Genomic DNA, 19,198 nt, shown 5'->3' on the forward strand with positions numbered 1-19,198 from the left:
GATTCCCACTACAGCGCCTTGTGGTTCTGGGCAAAGTCACTTCCCCCTATCAAGTCCCATCCCCCTGTTCTCTACCCTGGCAGCCCCCCCCCCCAAATAAATACCACTGTGCTTATGTGGCCAGATGGCAAAACTAATACAGAATGTTTTAGCGCGTCCTGCTTTTAGGCATTTTTGCTGTGTAAGGTGCCGGTTAGAGCCTGAAGCAGCTTAGTAAAAGGGCCCCTTGGTATCTGTCTACTTTTATAAACGAGAAAAAAGAAAAAAAAATACTCTAAACCCAATCCCTATGAAGGAAATTCTGCTGCAAAGCAGTAGGTGGTGTGGGCTGTGGCTATTTGTACATAGGATCTGATGTCCTTAGATGGTTCTTTGAGTTTGTGGGAGAAGGCTGCCAGGATCTGTTATGTTGAAATGGTTGTTGGGGGATGGGCACAGCACAGCCGGTGTTCAGAGCTGATTTACCAGGAGGAGAGAGGACGTCAGTGAAGGCTTGGCTGGCTCCTCTGTCGTTTTGACTGCCACTTGCTATTCGAAGTACCGGGCTGACAATCAGAACTTCTTTCCAGGTGCCAAATTGTAGCGAGGAGCAACAGGGTGGGGGGTAGGAAGCACATCCGGGAGCATGAGCATAGTGGATCTGCCTCTGACTCTGGAAGCAGTGCAGCTGTCAGCTGGCTCGGAGGCTGAGTGCACTCTGCAGGGTCTCTGCCTCCCAGGGCTTCGGCTTGAGCACAGGGGGAGTAAGAAAGAAGGACTTCATGATCTGAACGGGGAGCTGCTTTCCTTCTTGGTTCCTAGTTATGGCGGGGCACCTGCCTCCTTGTGTCATAGACTGTGGCACTGGGTAAGTAGTCAACAATTAATTGCAGTAATGCTTTAACCGTAGGGTATGATTTGAGGTATAGCCTTGTTAGCTCGTTCTATTTATTGTTTTCCTATAGATCTATTTTAATATTTTCACAGGTTTCACGAAAAACGAAGAACTCTTCCCCCATATAAATGCTTTACTAAGCTAGGTACTGGAAAACTCTAAGTGCTGGCTATTTTTGGAGGTGTATTGCAGCTTGTTTCCAAGGTTGGCAGAGCAGCTTCTCTGGTTTCTTTTGTCACTCCGTAGTGAATCGTAGATAAATAAAAGACACATTACACAGGCATTTTAAGTCCCCTGAGAAATAACATATGATCGAATACAACAATCTGCAGGTGCTGCTGCCAGTATAAGTGAACTCTGCTGGTGACAGACTGCTGGACATACACATATGTAGAGGTGGGAAAATGTGGGATACAAATGCAAACAATAAATAAATAAAATATGTACCCAATTACACTGATGTTCCTAGGGTCATAGAATCAACATTTCAAAAATTTTGGGAGTGCTAAGCCCAATGGAAATAACCCCTCCCTGGACACATACAAGGAATGTTCTCAATATTGGGGGTGCTCAAGCACCCACAACACCCACAGAGTCGGCTCCAATGCCTAGGGTTAGATTTGAATAGATACCGTAACAAAATGTCTTAGAAGAATTAACCTGAAGTTTTGCTTAGAAAGAGAACCTAATCTTCACAGTAATTTGTACTCATTATTCATTTTTGGATTAGATTTTATATACTGTTATGTAGGAGATCCGCTTTTAAATAAAAAAAAAAACAACACAAAAGCTTTTAAAATTGAAATGTAGAACATCATTTTAATTGGACTGAAATTTCACCGAAGATCAACCACATTCTTAACAAACTTTATTAGGTCTGAAGTAAAACACCATATTAGTCTGATTTGTTAGCCTCCCCCCTGCCCCCCCCCCTCCAGTAGACACTGAATGGGAGAAAAAGCCTTTGTTAATCAGGCCTTGTCACCAGGACATTAATGAAATCTATGATATTCTACAAAGCCCTATTTAAAAAAAATGGCATATTTTATGTGAACTGCCCACATCTGTTTGATAAATCAGGCCTTATCTTCCAATTAGGTGTGAGGGCTTCCAGTTATCAAAGCAACAATATGAATTTCTTTATGCAATCTAATTGGCAGTTTTAGCAGAGATACATATTGTTCATATGTGTAAATGGCAGATTTAGCATCATATTTGAGCTTACCACATCACCACCCTGTATTTGTTCACACCGGAGCTTGCAAAGGCCTCTCCGGTACTATGTAAGCCACATTGAGCCTACAAATAGGTGGGAAAATGTGGGATACAAATAAATAAAATAAATATTTGTATTTCACATGAATAAATGATAGTCTTGAAATTGTTACACATATATCTGGCGCAATGCAAGAATTTAGAGGTTTTTGGAGGTGGTGTTCTTGTAGAATTCTTCGGATTATATGTGCTGTACTCATTTTAGAAGAGCCATACACATTTTATGTGACAAATGTAAATGTCAGCATTTAATCCTGCTACACGTCATGCACAAACAGCAGTGAACTTGTCTTTTTTGTTCTGGAGCTTGGCAAGATACTTATTGGTAGAGATTTGCTGGGGTTTGCTTTGCCCTGATTACCTTTGCTTCTTCCTCTTCATTTATTATTTTCTATCCTTTAAAGCAGTGGTTTTCAACCCAGGCATTGGAAACCACTTGACCAGTTGGATTTTCAGGATCTCCACTATGAAAATGCATGAGAAAGATTTGCATGCACTGCCTTCTTGGTATGCAAATCTCATGACTATTTATTGTGGACAACCACTGCTTTAAAGTCCATCTATTCCTATCCTCTCACCTTTTCTCTCTTCTCTTTCTTTGCCTGCTCCTGCTCTTGCTCTCTGTCGTACTGTGTGGCTAGCAGGGGCGTAGCCAGACAACAGATTTTGGGTGGGCCTAGGCAAGAAGTAGGTGGGCATTAAGTGTTCTCCCCTCACCCACCACCCAAAAAAAATCTCAGCTGGTGAGAAAACGTTTCTTTCCATCTTGGCAGTCTGCAGCAGGCATGCGCTGAAAACTGAGCATTTTCAGTTGGCAGTATCATGGAGAGTAGTGTTTTCATTACCATCAGGGGGAAGTCTTCAGCTGGCAGAGCTTGGGATCCCCACCAGCTACCACTAAACGTGTGCTGCTGTTGGGTGTGCCAGAGTCCTAAGTGGATGGGCCCCAGCCCACCTAGGCCCACCTGTGGCTACACCACTGGTGGCTAGGTGTATATCTGTGACAGCATGAGTGGATGTCTTTCTCTCCGTGGCACTAGTGATGGTGGTGGGGTCTTGGTTGACAATAATTATCCTAATGGGTGGTTTCTCCAAGGGCTTATGTTGGGACGTACAGGCCATAGAAAGGGCCATAAGGATGTATCTGTACAATGAGATTTACAGGCCCAGGACCCAGTTCCTGGACCTATCTGAGGAAATATGCATCAGGAGGTTCCACTTAGATAATCAGATCCATTTCTGCTTCTGCTGTCTTCTTCATCGGGACACTCCAAGCCATTCACTACAGTCCTTGCTTTTTTGACTACAGCTTCAAGTCCACTGTGGCAACCACAGCCAGCATCTGCCAATCTGCAGCCTCACTCTGCATTGTTCATTTTCTGAAGGTCTTTATCAGCTACACTGAATATATTGCCTTTCCTCAGGATGTGCTACAGAAACAACAAACAAAGAATTAGCTCTATGAGAGCGTTCATTTTTGCACCACTGTTTGGGGGTAACTGATTTCACCCTTGTAGTAATCAGATCACCTCAACAGAGAAAAGCAAACTACCATGACAGAAAGGCCTTTCACTCTTTCAACTTACAGGCAATCTGCTATGTCCAAGATCCCATGTTCTTGAGCTTTTCAGGCTTCCCTCATGATGCCTACATTGAGTACATTCTGTTACAGTGAGGAATACTGACAAATTTGAGAACGTACAGGCCACCTGAAGCTCGCTTCTAGGTAAGCAACCACTTCCCAAGCACACACTATACCTCATCAATGCTCTTTTCTCTCCACAGAAGACTCGCTTTCAGCTTCCACAATATGACCAGGCATCGGGAAACTCCCAGCTACAAAGAGCAGCCTACCAACTCAACAATGCCCAATTCATTTGTTTTCTTTCCCTTCTCCCATGCAAGTGATAGCGGTTGTCCTCAAAGAGCCATCACAGGCTTTCAAGAATGAGGCAGAAGAATGGTACAATAAGGTCCACCACCAGATAAGGGCTATAATAGATAGAACATTTGATCTACTCAAATACTGCTTCAGGTGCTTGGACCGCTTTGGGGAGATCTGTGCAGTTCCCCCAAGGTGTGTGACATCTTTGTGGCCTGCTGCATGCTCTATAATGTGGCCCTCGCCTACAGGCATTTCCTCCTGAGGGGATATGTCTGAGCTGGCAGAGAATGAAGAGGAGGCAGCCCAAGTGGTGGAAAGACCAGCACAGAACCTCCATGAGTGAGTGTGACTGCAAATATAGACTTGATTCACAGACATTTCTTGTGAATAAGTGGATTTTTTTTTACAATGTTCTATGTACTATACATTTGTGGAGATGCATGTGCCCATACAGGCACCTGAAGAGGTACCACTTATCTCTAAGGGAGCTACTGTCTCATCAACTGCATGGCATTGCAACCTGCTCCAAAGAAGTCAGGATGGTCGTTCAGCCATAGGGGAGCCGGAATGAGGTCTAGCTACAAAAAAGAGAGAAGTAGCAGCTGGATGGCCGGTCTTGCTGATGTTGGAGCTGCAGCTGCCCTTTCATCTCTGTTCTTTCACAATTTTAATACATCCATGAATAGCCCGTACCAGCCTCTGTCTACTCAGATTGCTTTTCCTGGAATGCTATTTTTCTCACCTGTTGTGCTAGCAGCCTTTCATTATGCTGTAATTCACAACAGTCAGCTGGTGCCTGCTCTTCAGAGAAATATCCTCGGCCACGTTGTCACATCCAAGGGACTTCTCTAGAATATCTGTCTTTGTGGATGTCAGTGGCATTGTGCCTTTTGGAGCTTTCTGTATCATGGTAGGCGGTAGCCTCATTAGAAAGCATCTCTTGCTCAATGGCCCTCCTCTCATATTTACAACTTCTCCTCGTGTTACCACATTGTATGTCTTCATAGATGCATCATGAAGCAATCACATTACTCTAGCTATGGACATAGGTCCCTTACCTCTAAGGTTACAGGTAAGTTTCTTCTGATGAGGCCCATACATAGGGCCATAGGCGCCCTGTATAAGAGGCTTGGGGAGGCTAAGCCTCCTCAGCCAGCTGTCCTCCCGCATGAGTCTTGCACTGTCCCAAGTGCCCGCCCTTTTCTCTCCCCCAAGATCCCTTTTCTTTTTTTTTCTTTTAAATTTTACCTCCGAGTCCGGCAGTGCAGCGACAGCGTCAGTGAAAGCGCTCCCAGTGAAAGCGCTTCCCTTCGCTCAGTGTCCCGCCTTCTTCTGATGTCATGATGTCAGAAGAAGGCGGGACACTGAGCGAAGAGAAGCGCTTTCACTGGGAGCGCTTTCACTGACGCTGCGCTGCCAGACTCGGAGGTAAAATTTAAAAGAAAAAAAAAGGAAAGGGATCTTGAGGGGGGGGGGGGGGGAGAAGAGGGTAGGCAGTTGGGGCAGGGGAGAGAGGGAGATGGATGGGATGGCAGGGCTCAGGGAGAGAGGGGAATTGCTGGATATGGGTGAATGGAGGGGAGCAGGGGAGTGAGGAGCATGGATGAACATGGATGGGAGGGCAGGGCTAAAGGAGAGAGGGGAAGTGCTGGATATGGGTGAATGGAGGGGGGCAGGGGAGAGAGGAGCATGGATGGGAGAGCAGGGCTCAGGGAGAGAGGGGAATTGCTGGATATGGGTGAATGGAGGGGAGCAGGGGAGAGAGGAGCATGGATGAACATGGATGGGAGGGCAGGGCAGGGCTCAAGGAGAGAGGGGAATTGCTGGATATGGGCGAATGGAGGGGGGCAGGGGAGAGAGGAGCATGGATGGGAGGGCAGGGCCCAGGGAGAGAGGAGAAATTGCTGGACATAGAGGGGAGGGGAGGGAAGAGAGAGGAAGGAGATGAGATGAGGGAAAAGGAAGAGGAAAAAAACTGCACATGGATGGAGAAAATAGGCAGAAGCTAGATCCACTGGACAGTCAAGTCTGCGGAGGGCCCAGCTTTTACTTACGGATGTAGGACAAGAAATGAAGAAGAAAGACGGAAACTAAATAAATAAATGGAAAGGAAGCCCTGGAAACTGAGTTAAGAGGACAGATAGCAGCAAAATCGGATACTGGACCAGCATGATCAGAAAAACAAAGTCACCAGACAACAAAGGTAGAAAAGATCATTTTATTTTCATTATAGTGTTTGGAATATGTCCACTTTGAGAATCAGGTGCTCAACATTAAAAGTTTATATTTATTTACTTATTTATGGCATTTTATCTCACATTAAACATGAATTAGGGTGTTTTGTGGCTGTACATGAGAATTGTGATATTATGATCCCTTGTTTCATATTGTTGACGGTCTGCATTTTCTGTATGGGTGGTATATTGGTGTATTAGGTTCTGTCCAGTGTAATTTTTATGGTACAGTAAGGTTCTGAATGTGTTTTTGCACAAAGTTGTGCATAGTGTTTTGCAGTTGAGCGATTGTGATTAGTATATGCTTTGAGCAACCACTTTATTCTTTGACATATGATACATATCTAATATCTAAATTTAATAAAAGGCATTAATTGTGACTTTTATTTTTTTTTTTCTGTGTGTTATCAGACAATTATGGATTTAAGCTCCACCCCTAGCCCCGCCCCCTTTAGCCTCCCCAAACAGTTGGGCCACCGACCGCCTATGCATAGGGCTAACTAATTGCAGCGCTGCGTATGCTTTGTAGCGCTATAGAAATGCTAAATAGTAGTAGTAGTAACTATGGGGCAGGCTTGCAATATGACTGTGCAGCCCTTTCAGTGACCAAGATATAGGAGGTTTGCACTTTGACTTTTGCAATGCCACGCCTTCAATATGAACTGTGTAGGCTAGGTGATATTACAAGAGTATAGGCCACAGGTACAACTAAAGAGTATGTGGACCCTAAAAGTGAGTGGATACAAGGGTGGGAAAAATTTTGCCTGTTGACTCTTTGCATGAGGAATACTTGAGGATAGCCCAGGATTTGTCTACCCAAGACTGATGTTTTATGAGAGCTGCAGCAAACACTTTAATTGCCTGAAGCTTGGATTATTTATTTATTTTTAAAACGTCTACCTTGTTGACATCCTAAGCAGCTACCAATAAAAACATGCATATTAAGAACAACATTAAAAAAACCCCCATCAATTAATACTGCCTACATATCATCGTAACCACTCGACATCTTTCTCCTACATTTGGGAGGATGATCCTGATCAGCACTGTTTTCAAGGTCTGCCTCTGGGACTCCGGCTGGCTTGGAAGCTTGGGGAGAGAGTCATTCCACAGGAAAGAAACAATGTTTACTGTGATCTGGACTGGCTGTGAAAGGCATAGTTAGCTGAGATTCTAGACCATGTTCTAGAGGCATAGCTAGCCACTGGGAATTCCTGCATTGCCAACATGAACATAGCAGGAGATGCAGTCTGAAATAATGCACCCAGTAAAACTGCTCCAGGGACCTGCATACTGCTGTCACGGACCTGAGTATGACATCTGAGGCTGGCACAAAATATTTTGAAAGATGCTTTTTGAGGGTGGGAGGGGGTTAGTGAACACTGGGAGAGTAACGGGAGGTCATCCCTGATTCTCTCCGGTGGTTATCTGGTCATTTCAGGCACCTTTTTGTGCCTTAGTCATAAGAAAAACAGGTCCAGGTGAAAACGTCCAAGTGCTCGTCAGGGACGTCCTTCTTTTTTTCGATTATGGGCCAAGGACGTCCAAGTCTTAGGCACGCCCAAGTCCAGTTTTTGCTACACCTCCGACGCTCCCGTGAACTTTGGCCATCCATGCGACGGACTGCAGTGGGGACGTCCAAAATCTGCTTTCGATTATACCGATTTGAACGTTTCTGTGAGAAGGACGTCCATCTTCCGATTTGTGTCGAAAGATGGACGTCCTTCTCTTTCAATAATGAGCCTGATAGTGACCCTGCTGTCAGTAATACCACTGTGAAGTCAGCCTCTAAAGCATCCCTGAAACACAAAACTCCCCCTCTTCTTTCAGGAGGGAATCCCACCTCTCACATGGCAGAAATCCAGCCAGGGCAATTTACTTATGTTGCTCCTGCTCAAAGTGATACAAATTTAACATTAATACAACTCCTCAGGTGCTTTGTCCAAGACAGCCCAGTCATTTTATAGACTTCAGAGACTGCTCCATCTCCACAGTAACAGTCTGTTCTCACACTGCAAACCCAAACCCATATGAATCTGGCTGGTCTCAGCCTCAATCCCTCTCTTTCTCCAGTTATTTAGCTTAAAAAATGAAAAAGCATGGTTAGAATATAATAAATAACAACAAGGTATTGTTTCACTCTTTATTAAAAATTGTTGAACATTTCAGCAGTCTGTTTGCTGTGTCGCCAATTTAAGGCTTCCTACAAAATTGAAGAGCCGCCAATAATAGTCCAACCTAATCGTATCCTGGGTGATTATTAGAGAGAATATTGTAAGTTAGGCCAGCCAATGGGGTCTGCTGTCTGCAGGATCTAAATTAGGCTTGCAGGCATGCAAAGCCATTTGGAAAATGTTCCTATGAATGCACAGATCATGTAGCAATATTCATCCATAATTCTGTGCATGTATATTTCTACATACCTGGTTTTAGCCATTAGATACATGGTTTGGAAGCAGATGTAGGTCTATTGTGGTTCTTGCGGCACCATTTCTACAGTCGTTTTGCATTTTTTGCCATTTTGATGCATCAGAACTTCCCAGATCTGTATAAAGTTATATTCAAAACAGGATGTTTTTAGCAAGTTGACTGTTGACAGTAACCTGTCTATTTTGGTAAGCCAAGGAATAGACTACCTCATAATTTTGGATTAGCAGCTTTCGCTAAGAAACTTGACCTAACGGGCATTTCTGCAGCTTTCCAGCTCTGTAATTTATACAGGAAAGAAAGTTGTCTAAGGTTTCTTTTTGCTATTACTAGACAAATAAAATAGTCTTGTGGAGTACAAAAATTCTGCCCACTTTGTGGAATAGATTATTACATCGGACGGGAGAAGAGCAGAGAAAACTCTTTGAGAAAATGGTGCCGATTTTTTTTTTTTAGTTGGAGGGGATTTTAAGAAAACATTTCTGACCCATTTCATTTTTTTTCTGATATTTCTTTCTCCTTTTTCCATCAATGTTTTTTCCCTTTTTCTTTTTCTTCCCGTGCAACTCCAGTTCTCACTCCTCCTGTATCTTACTCTTTCTTCTCCTGCTTTTACTAGGGATGGGCAGCCAGAAAATGTTTCGTTTTGTATCTTTTCTCGTGTTGTTTCTGAGAATGTTTGATTGATTCGTTTTCATGGGGCCATTTTTTCATCATGGGAGCAAAGTCGAATGCACACTGATTTGAAAGAGGGCACACTATGGGCCAGATTCTATATATGGCGCCTAAACTTAACGTGCGATAGGCAATGACGCCTAAGCATATTCTAAATAACATGCATAGATGTATGCATGGTGCTTAGTTCATGTGACTAAATCTATGTGCGTCCATTTACTACTACTACTACTTAGCATTTCTATAGCGCTGCCAGGGTTACGCAGCGCTGTACATTATGCCAACAAAAAGCTGGTATAAATCTCTGCACATAGATTTACACGTACTGGCCCATATTTTATAACAACTCATGTAGATTTTGGAACGCCCACAAGATGCCCATTTCCACGCCCCCTAAGCATGCCCCTTTTTGCCTGCGTGCGTTAGAATTTAGGCGCAGTACATTACAGAACACGCTTAGCCTTGTACATGCGTACATTCTAATTTTTGCCAGTTCTTGTTATTGCTTGTTAGGAGCTGCTAACAATGCTCAACAGCTTGTTTTATAGAATGCGCCTAGATTTGCGCACAGAATCGCGCGGAAAATAGAATCTGGGGGTATGTGCAAAGAGGATGCTTTCTTTTTGAAAGAGTTGTGCACAAGCTCGTTGGCCTTTGCAAGTGCTGCACACTCTCTTGAAAGAGTGTGCACTATTAATGGAAAACGATAAAACAGTAATTTTTGTGGGTTTTTCCTGCTTGTTTTCATTTGATAACAACATGGGATATGTCCAGTGGTGTGCTGGAGCCGGTTCGCTCCGGCTCGCAAGATCCGGTTGTTAAATTTTGGCCGGACTTGCGAGCCGGTTGTCGGAAAGGGCGAGCCGGCTCTCCCTCCCTCCGGATCCGGTCCCTCACCGATCCTACCTTGACTATCGAATTCTTCGGGGCAGGCAGTGTTGCCTGCCCGCTGCTATTGCTGACTTTCCTCCGCCGCCTGTTTGCGCTTTAAAAATGGCCACCGAGACTTCCAGAGGCGGCCTCGCGAGACTTCTGTAAGTTTCGGTGGCCATTTTGAAGCGCGATCGGGCGGCGGAGGAAAGTCAGCGATGGCAGCGGGCAGGCAACACTGCCTGCCCCGAAGAATATGATGGTCAAGGTAGGGTCGGTGAGGGACCTGATCGGGAGGGAGGGAGGAAGCAGGAGAATTTGCAGAACAAGTCGGGAGGGGGTGGCAGGGGAGAGAATGGAGCTGCTGGCCATGGGTGGATGAAGGGCAGGGGAGAGAAGGGAGCTGCTGGCCATGGTGGATGGAGGGCAGGGGAGAGAAGGGAGCTGCTGGCCATGGGTGGATGGAGGGCAGGGGAGAGAAGGGAGCTGCTGGCTATGGGTGGATGGAGAGCAGGGGAGAGAAGGGAGCTGCTGGCCATGGTGGATGGAGGGCAGGGGAGAGAAGGGAGCTGCTGGCCATGGGTGGATGGAGGGCAGGGGAGAGAAGGGAGCTGCTGGCCATGGGTGGATGGAGGGCAGGGGAGAGAAGGGAGCTGCTGGCCATGGGTGGATAGAGGGCAGGGGAGAGAAGGGAGCTGCTGGCCATGGTGGATGGAGGGCAGGGGAGAGAAGGGAGCTGCTGGCCATGGGTGGATGGAGGGCAGGGGAGAGAAGGGTCGCTGGCCATGGGTGGATGGAGGGCAGGGGGAGAGGAGGGGAGAGAGAATAAATGCTAGACATAGATGGAGGGGAGGGAAGAGTGAGGAAGGAGATAAGATAAGGGAAAAGGAAGAAAGGAGAAAAACTGCACATGGATGAAGAAAATAGGCAGAAGCTGAGGACCAGAAATGAAGAAGAAAGGAGGAAAGTAAAAGAAATAAATGGAAAGGAAGCCCTGGAAACGGAGTTAGGAGGACAGATAGCAGCAGAATTGGATACTGGGCCAGCGTGATCAGAAAAACAGTCACCAGACAACAAAGGTAGAAAAAAATCATTTTATTTTCATTATAGTGTTTGGAATATGTTCACTTTGAGAATCAGGTGCTCAACATTAAAAGTTTATATTTATTTACTTATTTATGGCATTTTATCCCACATTAAACATGAATTAGATTGGAACCTGGGATCATTTAATTTTTTTTTTCCTGGAGAGAGTAATGCATTGCCCCCCCCCCACCCACTGGCTATAGCCAGCTCTGCAATTTTGGGGGGCGCAGAGGTGAACGGGGGGGGGGCGCAGAGGTGAACGGGGGGGGGGGGCGCAGAGGTGGACGGGGGGGCGCAGTGGTGGACGGGGGGGGGGGGGGGCGCAGTGGTGGATCGGGGGGGGGGGGGCGCCGAGGTGGACCGGGGAGAGAGCCTGTTGTTAAAAATTTACCAGCACACCACTGGATATGTCATTGATATTTCTCATATTGTTGCAAACTAATGCCCATCCCTAGTTCTTACTGCTACTGGATTTTAAGCCTCAGCAGGCATCTGGTCCTCTTTATGGCCCTTAGCAGCAGGAACCACACAGAGTTTTAAGTGTGCAGTTAATCAGACACGTGGGATTTTCCAACCTTGCCTTTAAAATAATATAAATATGTAACTTAACAAAAAAAATAAGTTCATAGCACCATTTTAAAGATCTGATTTTTTTATTTTTCCACAGATATACAAAGCTGGGTTATGCAGGCAATACAGAACCCCAATTTATTATCCCATCATGTAAGTAAGCCTTCTGCTTTCTTTTGAGATGTACCATACCGTTGCTCCCAAGATTGGTGAAGGAGAGCAGTGTAAAATGTAAAGGATGGGGAGAAGGTAGCAGAAAACACTGGGGGATTTTGTGGCCTGTACTGAAGTTTGGCGGTATTACATAGTATTTAAAACTTCTCCAGAGTCATTTTATGATTTTTCAGATGGAGAAAAGGTCAGCATTTTACATAAGCTGGGCTCTATAACTGGGCGCCTCAAATTAGGTGTCTCAGTGGGGCACACGGGGTGTAAATTATATAACAGTAATTAGGTTAATCTAAGTCATTATAGTATACTACTACAAGCCCACTTTGGCATGCCAAAAGTTAGGCAGCATCACATACACCAGATCAGTGGCTGATGCCTTGGTGTTCCAATTAACACACACAACTGATAGTACTTTAGAAGTTGTGAACATTCCCCTGGATTCTATATATAGGACTGGATTCTATATATGGCACCGTAAAAATTGACGCTGAAAAAAAAGTATGCCTAGGTGTATTCTATAAACTTGCACCTAACTTCAGACATGGTTTATAGAATACTCCTAGGGCCCGTCCACGTGAGTAAATATAGTTGTGGGAATTTACACTAAGTAAAACTTGGTATAAATGCCGGCGACTAAGGTGTGGAGTGGGTGTATTCTATAAGAGCATGCATAATTTTTAGAGATGCCCATGGCCACGTCCCCTCTTTGGCTGCGCACATTAGAATTTACGCACATCTTTTTGTGGAATATGCTTAGCAAGTTGTGAGCGTAAATTCTAATTAAAGCCAATTAGTGTAGTTGATTGCTGTTAATTGTGGTATAACAGAGAGAGGGAGCAAAGCACAAAAAAGCCAAGAAACAAAACAAAAACCACCAAGGGCCTTCAAAGAAAGGGGATAAAGTCTTTAATTGTATACGTTGATGAAGCAATACTTAAATGGACCAGACACGGTCTGTGTTTCGGCGCCCAGCGCCTGCGTCAGGGGTTGCAAGAAATAGCTGACTACATGCGGCAGTATTGTGAAAACAATACAATGTTTAGAAGCAATATACTGCAACGTCATATGGTCCCCTTCACACAAACTTGATAGATATTCTGATTGATCACACGTAGTCCTTCAGTCCTGGATTTGAAAGAAGAAAGACTCTAGCTGGGAATCGAACCCAGGCCTCCCGCATGGCAGGCGAGAATTCTACCACTGAACCACCAATGCTTGGTTTATTTGAAAGAAGGAAGACTAGCTGCATTGGCCGGGAATCGAGCCCAAGCCTCCCGCATGGCAGGTGAGAATTCTACCACTGAAGGACTGCAGTGGTAGAATCAAGTTTGTGTAAAGGGGACCATATGATGTTGCAGTATATTTATTTATTTATTTATTTGCTGCATTTGTATCCCACATTTTCCCACTTACTTGCAGGCTCAATGTGGCTTACATTATGCCGCAATGGTGATCACCATTAACGGATTGATAAATACAAAAAGGTGTTACAATCAAGGTACATGAAAATATCACATGGATTAAATATGATAATAAACATCAAATGAATTGGGAGAAATAGGTAAATGATTCATAACAAGAATAGAATAGGATATGTTAAAACATTCAATATTATTAAAGTAAATTAAAGTATCCAGATTGGAGAAGTCAATGTTGGCTTGATCTGATACATATTAGATTTTAAGTGTTTTGTGAAGTATTCGTATTATAAGTCTTTTTGAATAGGTTGGTCTTCAGAAGTTTCTGGAAAGTTAATAGGTCGTGTGTTATCTTTATAGCATTTGGTAGCGCGTTCCACAGCTGTGTGCAGATGTAGGGAAAGCTGGACACATATATCGATTTGTATTTAAGTCCTCTGCATTTAGGATAATGGAGGTGTAATCAGCTGTTTCTTGCTACCCCTGATGCAGGCGCTGGGCGCTGAAACACGGACCGTGTTGGGTCCATTTAAATATTGCTTCATTAACGTATACAATTAAAGACTTTATCCCCTTTCTTTGAAGGCCCTTGGTGCTTTTTGTTTTGTTTGATTGCTGTTAATTGGCCTTTAGCAGAAGTTGTGTGCGCGATACAGAATATGACCTGAATTGCGCGAGCAGCTCAAATTGCACTATATAGCTTAATGTGTAGTAAATTCAAAGCCCATGTGTTAACTATTGGTGGTATTCCCAACAAGTTGCTGTACGGTTATCACATTGAAAAATGCTATACCATGCATTGAGTGTAGTGACAATATGGATGCAATTACTGTCTCCTAGCATATGCACTAATCAGGGATGGCCCAAGAGTATCTGATGCTTTAGGCCAGGGGTCCTCAAATCCAGTCCTTGAGGTCCACAACCCAGCCTGGTTTTCAGGATTTCCACAATAGATCTTACATGTGTATATATATATATATATATATATATATATATATATATATATATATATATATATAAATTTCCATTCAATGGAAGCAGAGAATGTAAATAGATCTCATACATGTTCATTGTATCTGGGTTTATAAAAGGTTTGGACAAATTCCTGGAGGCAGACATGGGAAGCAATTGCTTGCCCTGGGATTTGTAGTATGGAGTGTTGCCACTATTTGGGTTTCTGCCAGGTACTTGTGACCTGGCTTGGCCACTGTTCAGAAAACAGGATACTGGGACCATTGGTCTGACCCAGTATGGCTACACTTATGACCCCTGCCGTAAGTGAAGCAAGCGAAACCACCACAAGGGTGGAGGTACACAAATTCCTACGAAAAGTAGAATCTGAGGAAAGGGGGAGTAGGAGGAGTAGGCTCTTGAACAACACCAGTAGGCGACAGAAGTGCAATTGAATACGCTGAGCTTTTTTCCTGCATCGGCAGTGGATTACAATTGTAGCAGAAGCCTTGCTTTCATTCTCTTTGAGCTTAATATTCGTATATTTATATATCACAAGACTCCTGAAGAAGGCGTCTGTAGCGCCGAAACACGGCTGTGTTGAGTTGAGTGTATAATTAAATAAAGAGATTGTTCCTATCTACGTCACCTACTGGTGTTGTTCAAGAGCCTACTCCTTCTACTTCCCCTTTCCTCAGACCCTGCTGTAAGTGAGCCTTTAGCTTGTGTGTCCCTCCACAGTGAACCCCATTCGTATACTTGATAATGATCTACATTCTCATTAACATAAACATTGTTTTATTATTTCCCCACCTATCCAGTCTAGCTTGAGGCAGGCTCCAGGGCCTTACAGCTACCTCTGCTTCAATGCAATTGTCACGTTTGGGACCGTTTCCTTGTCTGTGCTCACCTCGCCCTCTGGTGGCCAGACCTGGTGGCTGCAATGGACTGTCTGTTTACTGTCACCCATTCCAGACTTCAGCCCAGTTCAGTCCAGATCTTCCGGGCTGCCAGAATTGCTTTCCTTGTTTGTACCTGAACAGCACCCTTAGTTGCCTTGTGATTGCTGCAGCTGAGTTTTAGCAGCTGATGGGCGTTATTAATCACCTAGAAACTTCTGTGTTTGTCTTTGCATCGTCTAAGGTCCCTGGTATGTGGGTGTGCTCTGTGCACTTCTGCCTAGTCCAGTTTTATTCCGTGTTCTTGCCTGGTTCTTGTTTGTTTGTGTGTAGTTAGCTTTGGTTTTATTGTTTAGTTCCTAGTCTAGTTTCTGGTCTGCATTTCCTTGTCTTGTGTCTGTGTTCTTTATTAGTGGCTGCTTGGCAGCTTTTAGTCTTGACTCCCTCCTGTCTGTGTTTCTGTCTTAGTGGCTGCCTGGCAGCTTGTAGTCTTGACTCTGTTGTGTGTTTCCTGCTGGTATCCAGTTCCTGCCCAGTCCGGTAAGTCCTGCCGGCCGCCTGCACCCAGGGGCTCAACTCCTGGGGAAGGGTGGTCAAGTGCAGGTGAAGCCTTGCTCCAGTCCTGTGTTCCAGTCCAAGTGTTCTTGTCCAGTGTGTTCCTGTTTTGCTTATCCCTGTCTGCAGTCCCTGCTTTGTGTGTGTGTTAGCCCAGTGCTGGTTGGGGTGGTTTTGCCTGCCACTGCCGCTCCTTGGCAGCGGTCCAAGGGCTCACAAACCTAGTTGCTGCTTTGAAAACCTGACAGCAATGGGTCTGGGAGCAAAGAGAGATCGCTCCTGCCCTGATACTATACTACTGATATCCCCAGTATGTGCCAAGAGGGTTCAGTTGTTTCTTTGGTAGAACTGGGGAGTGATACATTGCATTATGTGGGTGCTTGGGGTGTTTGGGGATGGAGGGGTTCAGTGGGGTCTGGGTTGTGGGTTGTAAGCTCTTTGAGCAGGGACTGTCTCTCTATGTCAAATGTTCAGCGCTGCGTGCGTCTGGTAGCGCTATATAAATGCTTTAGTAGTAGTAGTCATTTGAGATTTTGAGTTGTCATCATTGGGGTTGGGGTGGTTTTTCACAAGCTGTTTTTTGTTTGTTTGGGGCAGCTACTGCATTCACCTCTTAATTAACAATTGTAAAAAATGAAAACAAAATGTAAAAAGCTACAAACACAGGATTCTAAACAAAATAACATTTTTTTACCACCACACCCATACTCATTTTACAGTCTGTGCTGTAGCCCCTAGACAGCAGGAGCTGTAATCTTGGAAGAAGGAAACATTAAAGCAAAGGTAAGTATAGCCTGAGTGGAATCCCAGGAGTTGGAGGGAGATGTCAGGCCAGTCCTGGATTTCTGACAACCTTATTATGGTGCATTTTGGACTTGCAGCACTGATTTCAATTGGTAGAATCAGGAACTACACTGCTTTGGGATATATTTAAACCCAGAACTGGCCAAAATGTCTCCCTCATGGAACTGGGTAACTGAGCAGATCTGCTTAGGGTTACCATATTTGCCCTAACAAAAAAAGAGGACACATGCCCCATCCCGCCCCTTGTCACACCCTGCCCCGCCCCTTGTCACACTTCACCCCGCCCCCCCTATGACTTTGACCCTCACAAAGAAAGCCAGCTTCCCTTTATCCCTCCCCCATATAGATCTCCTGCCCAGTTTAACAGCCTCTCTCCACCCACATGACTCCATTCACTACCCCTCCCCTCCCCTCCTTTACCTTAGTGTGGTGCCCTGGTGGTCTAGTGACCTGTTCGGGGCAGGAAAGAGCCCCCTCTTTCCTGCCCGGTGCTTCTGCAGAATGTTTTTCTCCCAGTGCTGATTCAAAATGGCTGCCGAGAGTTCAAGCAGTGACCTTGCAAGTTTTCTGCGGAAGTCTCGTGAGGCCACGACTTGAACTCTTGGCAGCAAATTTGAATTGGTGCCGGGCAGGAAAGAGGGGGCTCTTTCCTGCCCCGAAGAGGTCACTAGACCACCAGGGTACCACGCTAAGGTAAAGGAGGAGAGGGGAGGATAGGACGCCCGCCTGCCCATCCGCCTGCCAGTCTGCCTGTTTGTCCGCAAATCCGGACAAACGGGTAGGCTGGCAAAACCCACCCGGTTGCCCGGCCATGTCCTCAAAAAGAGGACATTTATTTCTGATCTGTGTAAAATTATTCTGTCTGGCGGCTTGCTGCTTTCTCTCAATGTGATCCTGCTGTTGGTAAGCAGTTGCTCCACTATTGATATAGGTAAATATCTAATCAGGACATGCTAGAAACGTAAGGTTTTGAGATGCCACAAATGGCTGCTTCAAGGTGCAGTTGATCTAGAAAGGAACCAGAGGGGGAAGAACTCAATCTAATCTGAGCTGGTGCAAAGGGGAATGGTATGGGGGTGCTAGGCAGTAATCACAGTGTGATCAAATTTGTCATCCCTGGATAGAAGACACTAAAAATTACTACTGTAGCGCTTAGGGGTCCTTTTACTAAGGTGCGCTGAAAAATGGCCTGTGGTAGTGTAGGCACATGCAGAATCATTTTTCAGTGCACCTGCAAAAAAAATGCCTTTTTAAAATTTTTGCTGAAAATGGACGTGTGGCAAAATGAAAATTGCCACATGTCCATTTTGGACCTGAGACCTTACCACCAGCCATTGACCTATTGGTAAAGTCTTGTGCGGTAACCGGGCGGTAATGACCTACGCGTGTCAAATGCCACTTGGTGCGTGTCCAATATGCGTGTCCGAAAATAAAAATGATTTTTCGCATGCACGTATCTGAGGCGTGCAAAAAAAATGAAATTACCACAAGAGCCACGCGGTAGCCAGGTGGTAACTCCAATTTGGCATGGGTTGGGCACACACAGATGCTTATGTGGCTACCTCATTAGCTACCTCTCTCAATTGTGTAGTTTAAAGCTGATAGCCCTCTAATTCTTTATTCTAGGAAACAACCCAAAACCTTTTCCCCTGAAGTCTAAACCCAACTGCACATCACAACATCAAAAGTACAACACTCAGAGCAAAGCTGCAGGGAAAGAGGAAACAGTCCAAGGCACTGCAGCTGTCAAACTACAAAAACAAGAAAGGTAGCTGATAAGAAAAGCTAGAAATGATCTGTCTGCCAAATATTGCTACTTCCGGGAATGGATGAAAGAAGACAGACATCTATCCCACTCTGATAAAGGCATCCAAACATCACTGCATTGCCGAAACAGGACAGCGGGTGGGGTTTCTTTGGTTTAAACTGGAAACCCTATTGGGGCTGTGTTATCAGCTTTTCTGGCTATTACTGAAAATTAGAAGGCCTAAATGCAACTACTTAGTTGCCTGTATGGGACCAAATTTGCAGTATATCAAATGCCTATAAATAAACTCATGCTTGATGGTATTAGTTATGGAACATTCTATGCTAACAGTTAGCCACGGAGACTAAACTTTATCTCAAACACACAAAGCAAATATGTGTCCTGTTTGTATTGTGGAAAGACAACCAAGCAGATCAGCAGAAGAAAACCATAAATTTATTGAACAAAAAAAAAAAATATTCAGATCAGCCCCTTTTTTCCCCGCTAAGTCTCCGTGGAACCATTCCTTCTAAACAGGATTCCTTTGTGTTTATCCCACGCATGTTTGAATTCCATTACCGTTTTCATCTCCATCACCTCCCGCAGGAGGGTATTCCACATATCCAACACCCTGTCCGGAAAAAATACTTCCTGACATTAGTCTTGAGTCTGCCCCCCTTCAACCTCAATTCATGTCCTCTAGTTCTACCGCCTTCCTGTCTCCAAAAAAGGTTCATTTGCAGATTTCCTCCAAGGT

The 19,198-nt window shown here is 44.7% G+C and overlaps 1 protein-coding gene and 1 non-coding gene across 3 annotated transcripts in view; one reads left to right on the top strand and one right to left on the bottom strand.

The window, feature by feature from the left end:
• The first annotated feature begins 440 nt into the window (after positions 1-440).
• ACTR3B (actin related protein 3B) overlaps positions 441-19,198 on the top strand; it is a 136,050-nt gene continuing 117,292 nt past the window's right edge. Inside the window, exons 1-2 of one of the 2 annotated variants that reach the window (XM_030198436.1) lie at positions 441-847; positions 11,994-12,049. In XM_030198436.1, coding sequence (XP_030054296.1) covers positions 804-847; positions 11,994-12,049 — 100 coding nt within the window. In that variant the 5' untranslated portion in view covers positions 441-803. Of the gene's footprint in view, positions 848-4,300; positions 4,374-11,993; positions 12,050-19,198 lie in introns of those variants that run through there. The other variant, XM_030198426.1, reaches the window with a different exon arrangement.
• Positions 13,212-13,282, bottom strand: TRNAG-GCC. The gene has a single exon. It is a non-coding gene; the product is annotated as a tRNA-Gly (tRNA).

This window comes from Microcaecilia unicolor, chromosome 1 (assembly GCF_901765095.1).
Source record: "Microcaecilia unicolor chromosome 1, aMicUni1.1, whole genome shotgun sequence".
Classification (NCBI taxonomy): Eukaryota; Metazoa; Chordata; class Amphibia; order Gymnophiona; family Siphonopidae; genus Microcaecilia; species Microcaecilia unicolor.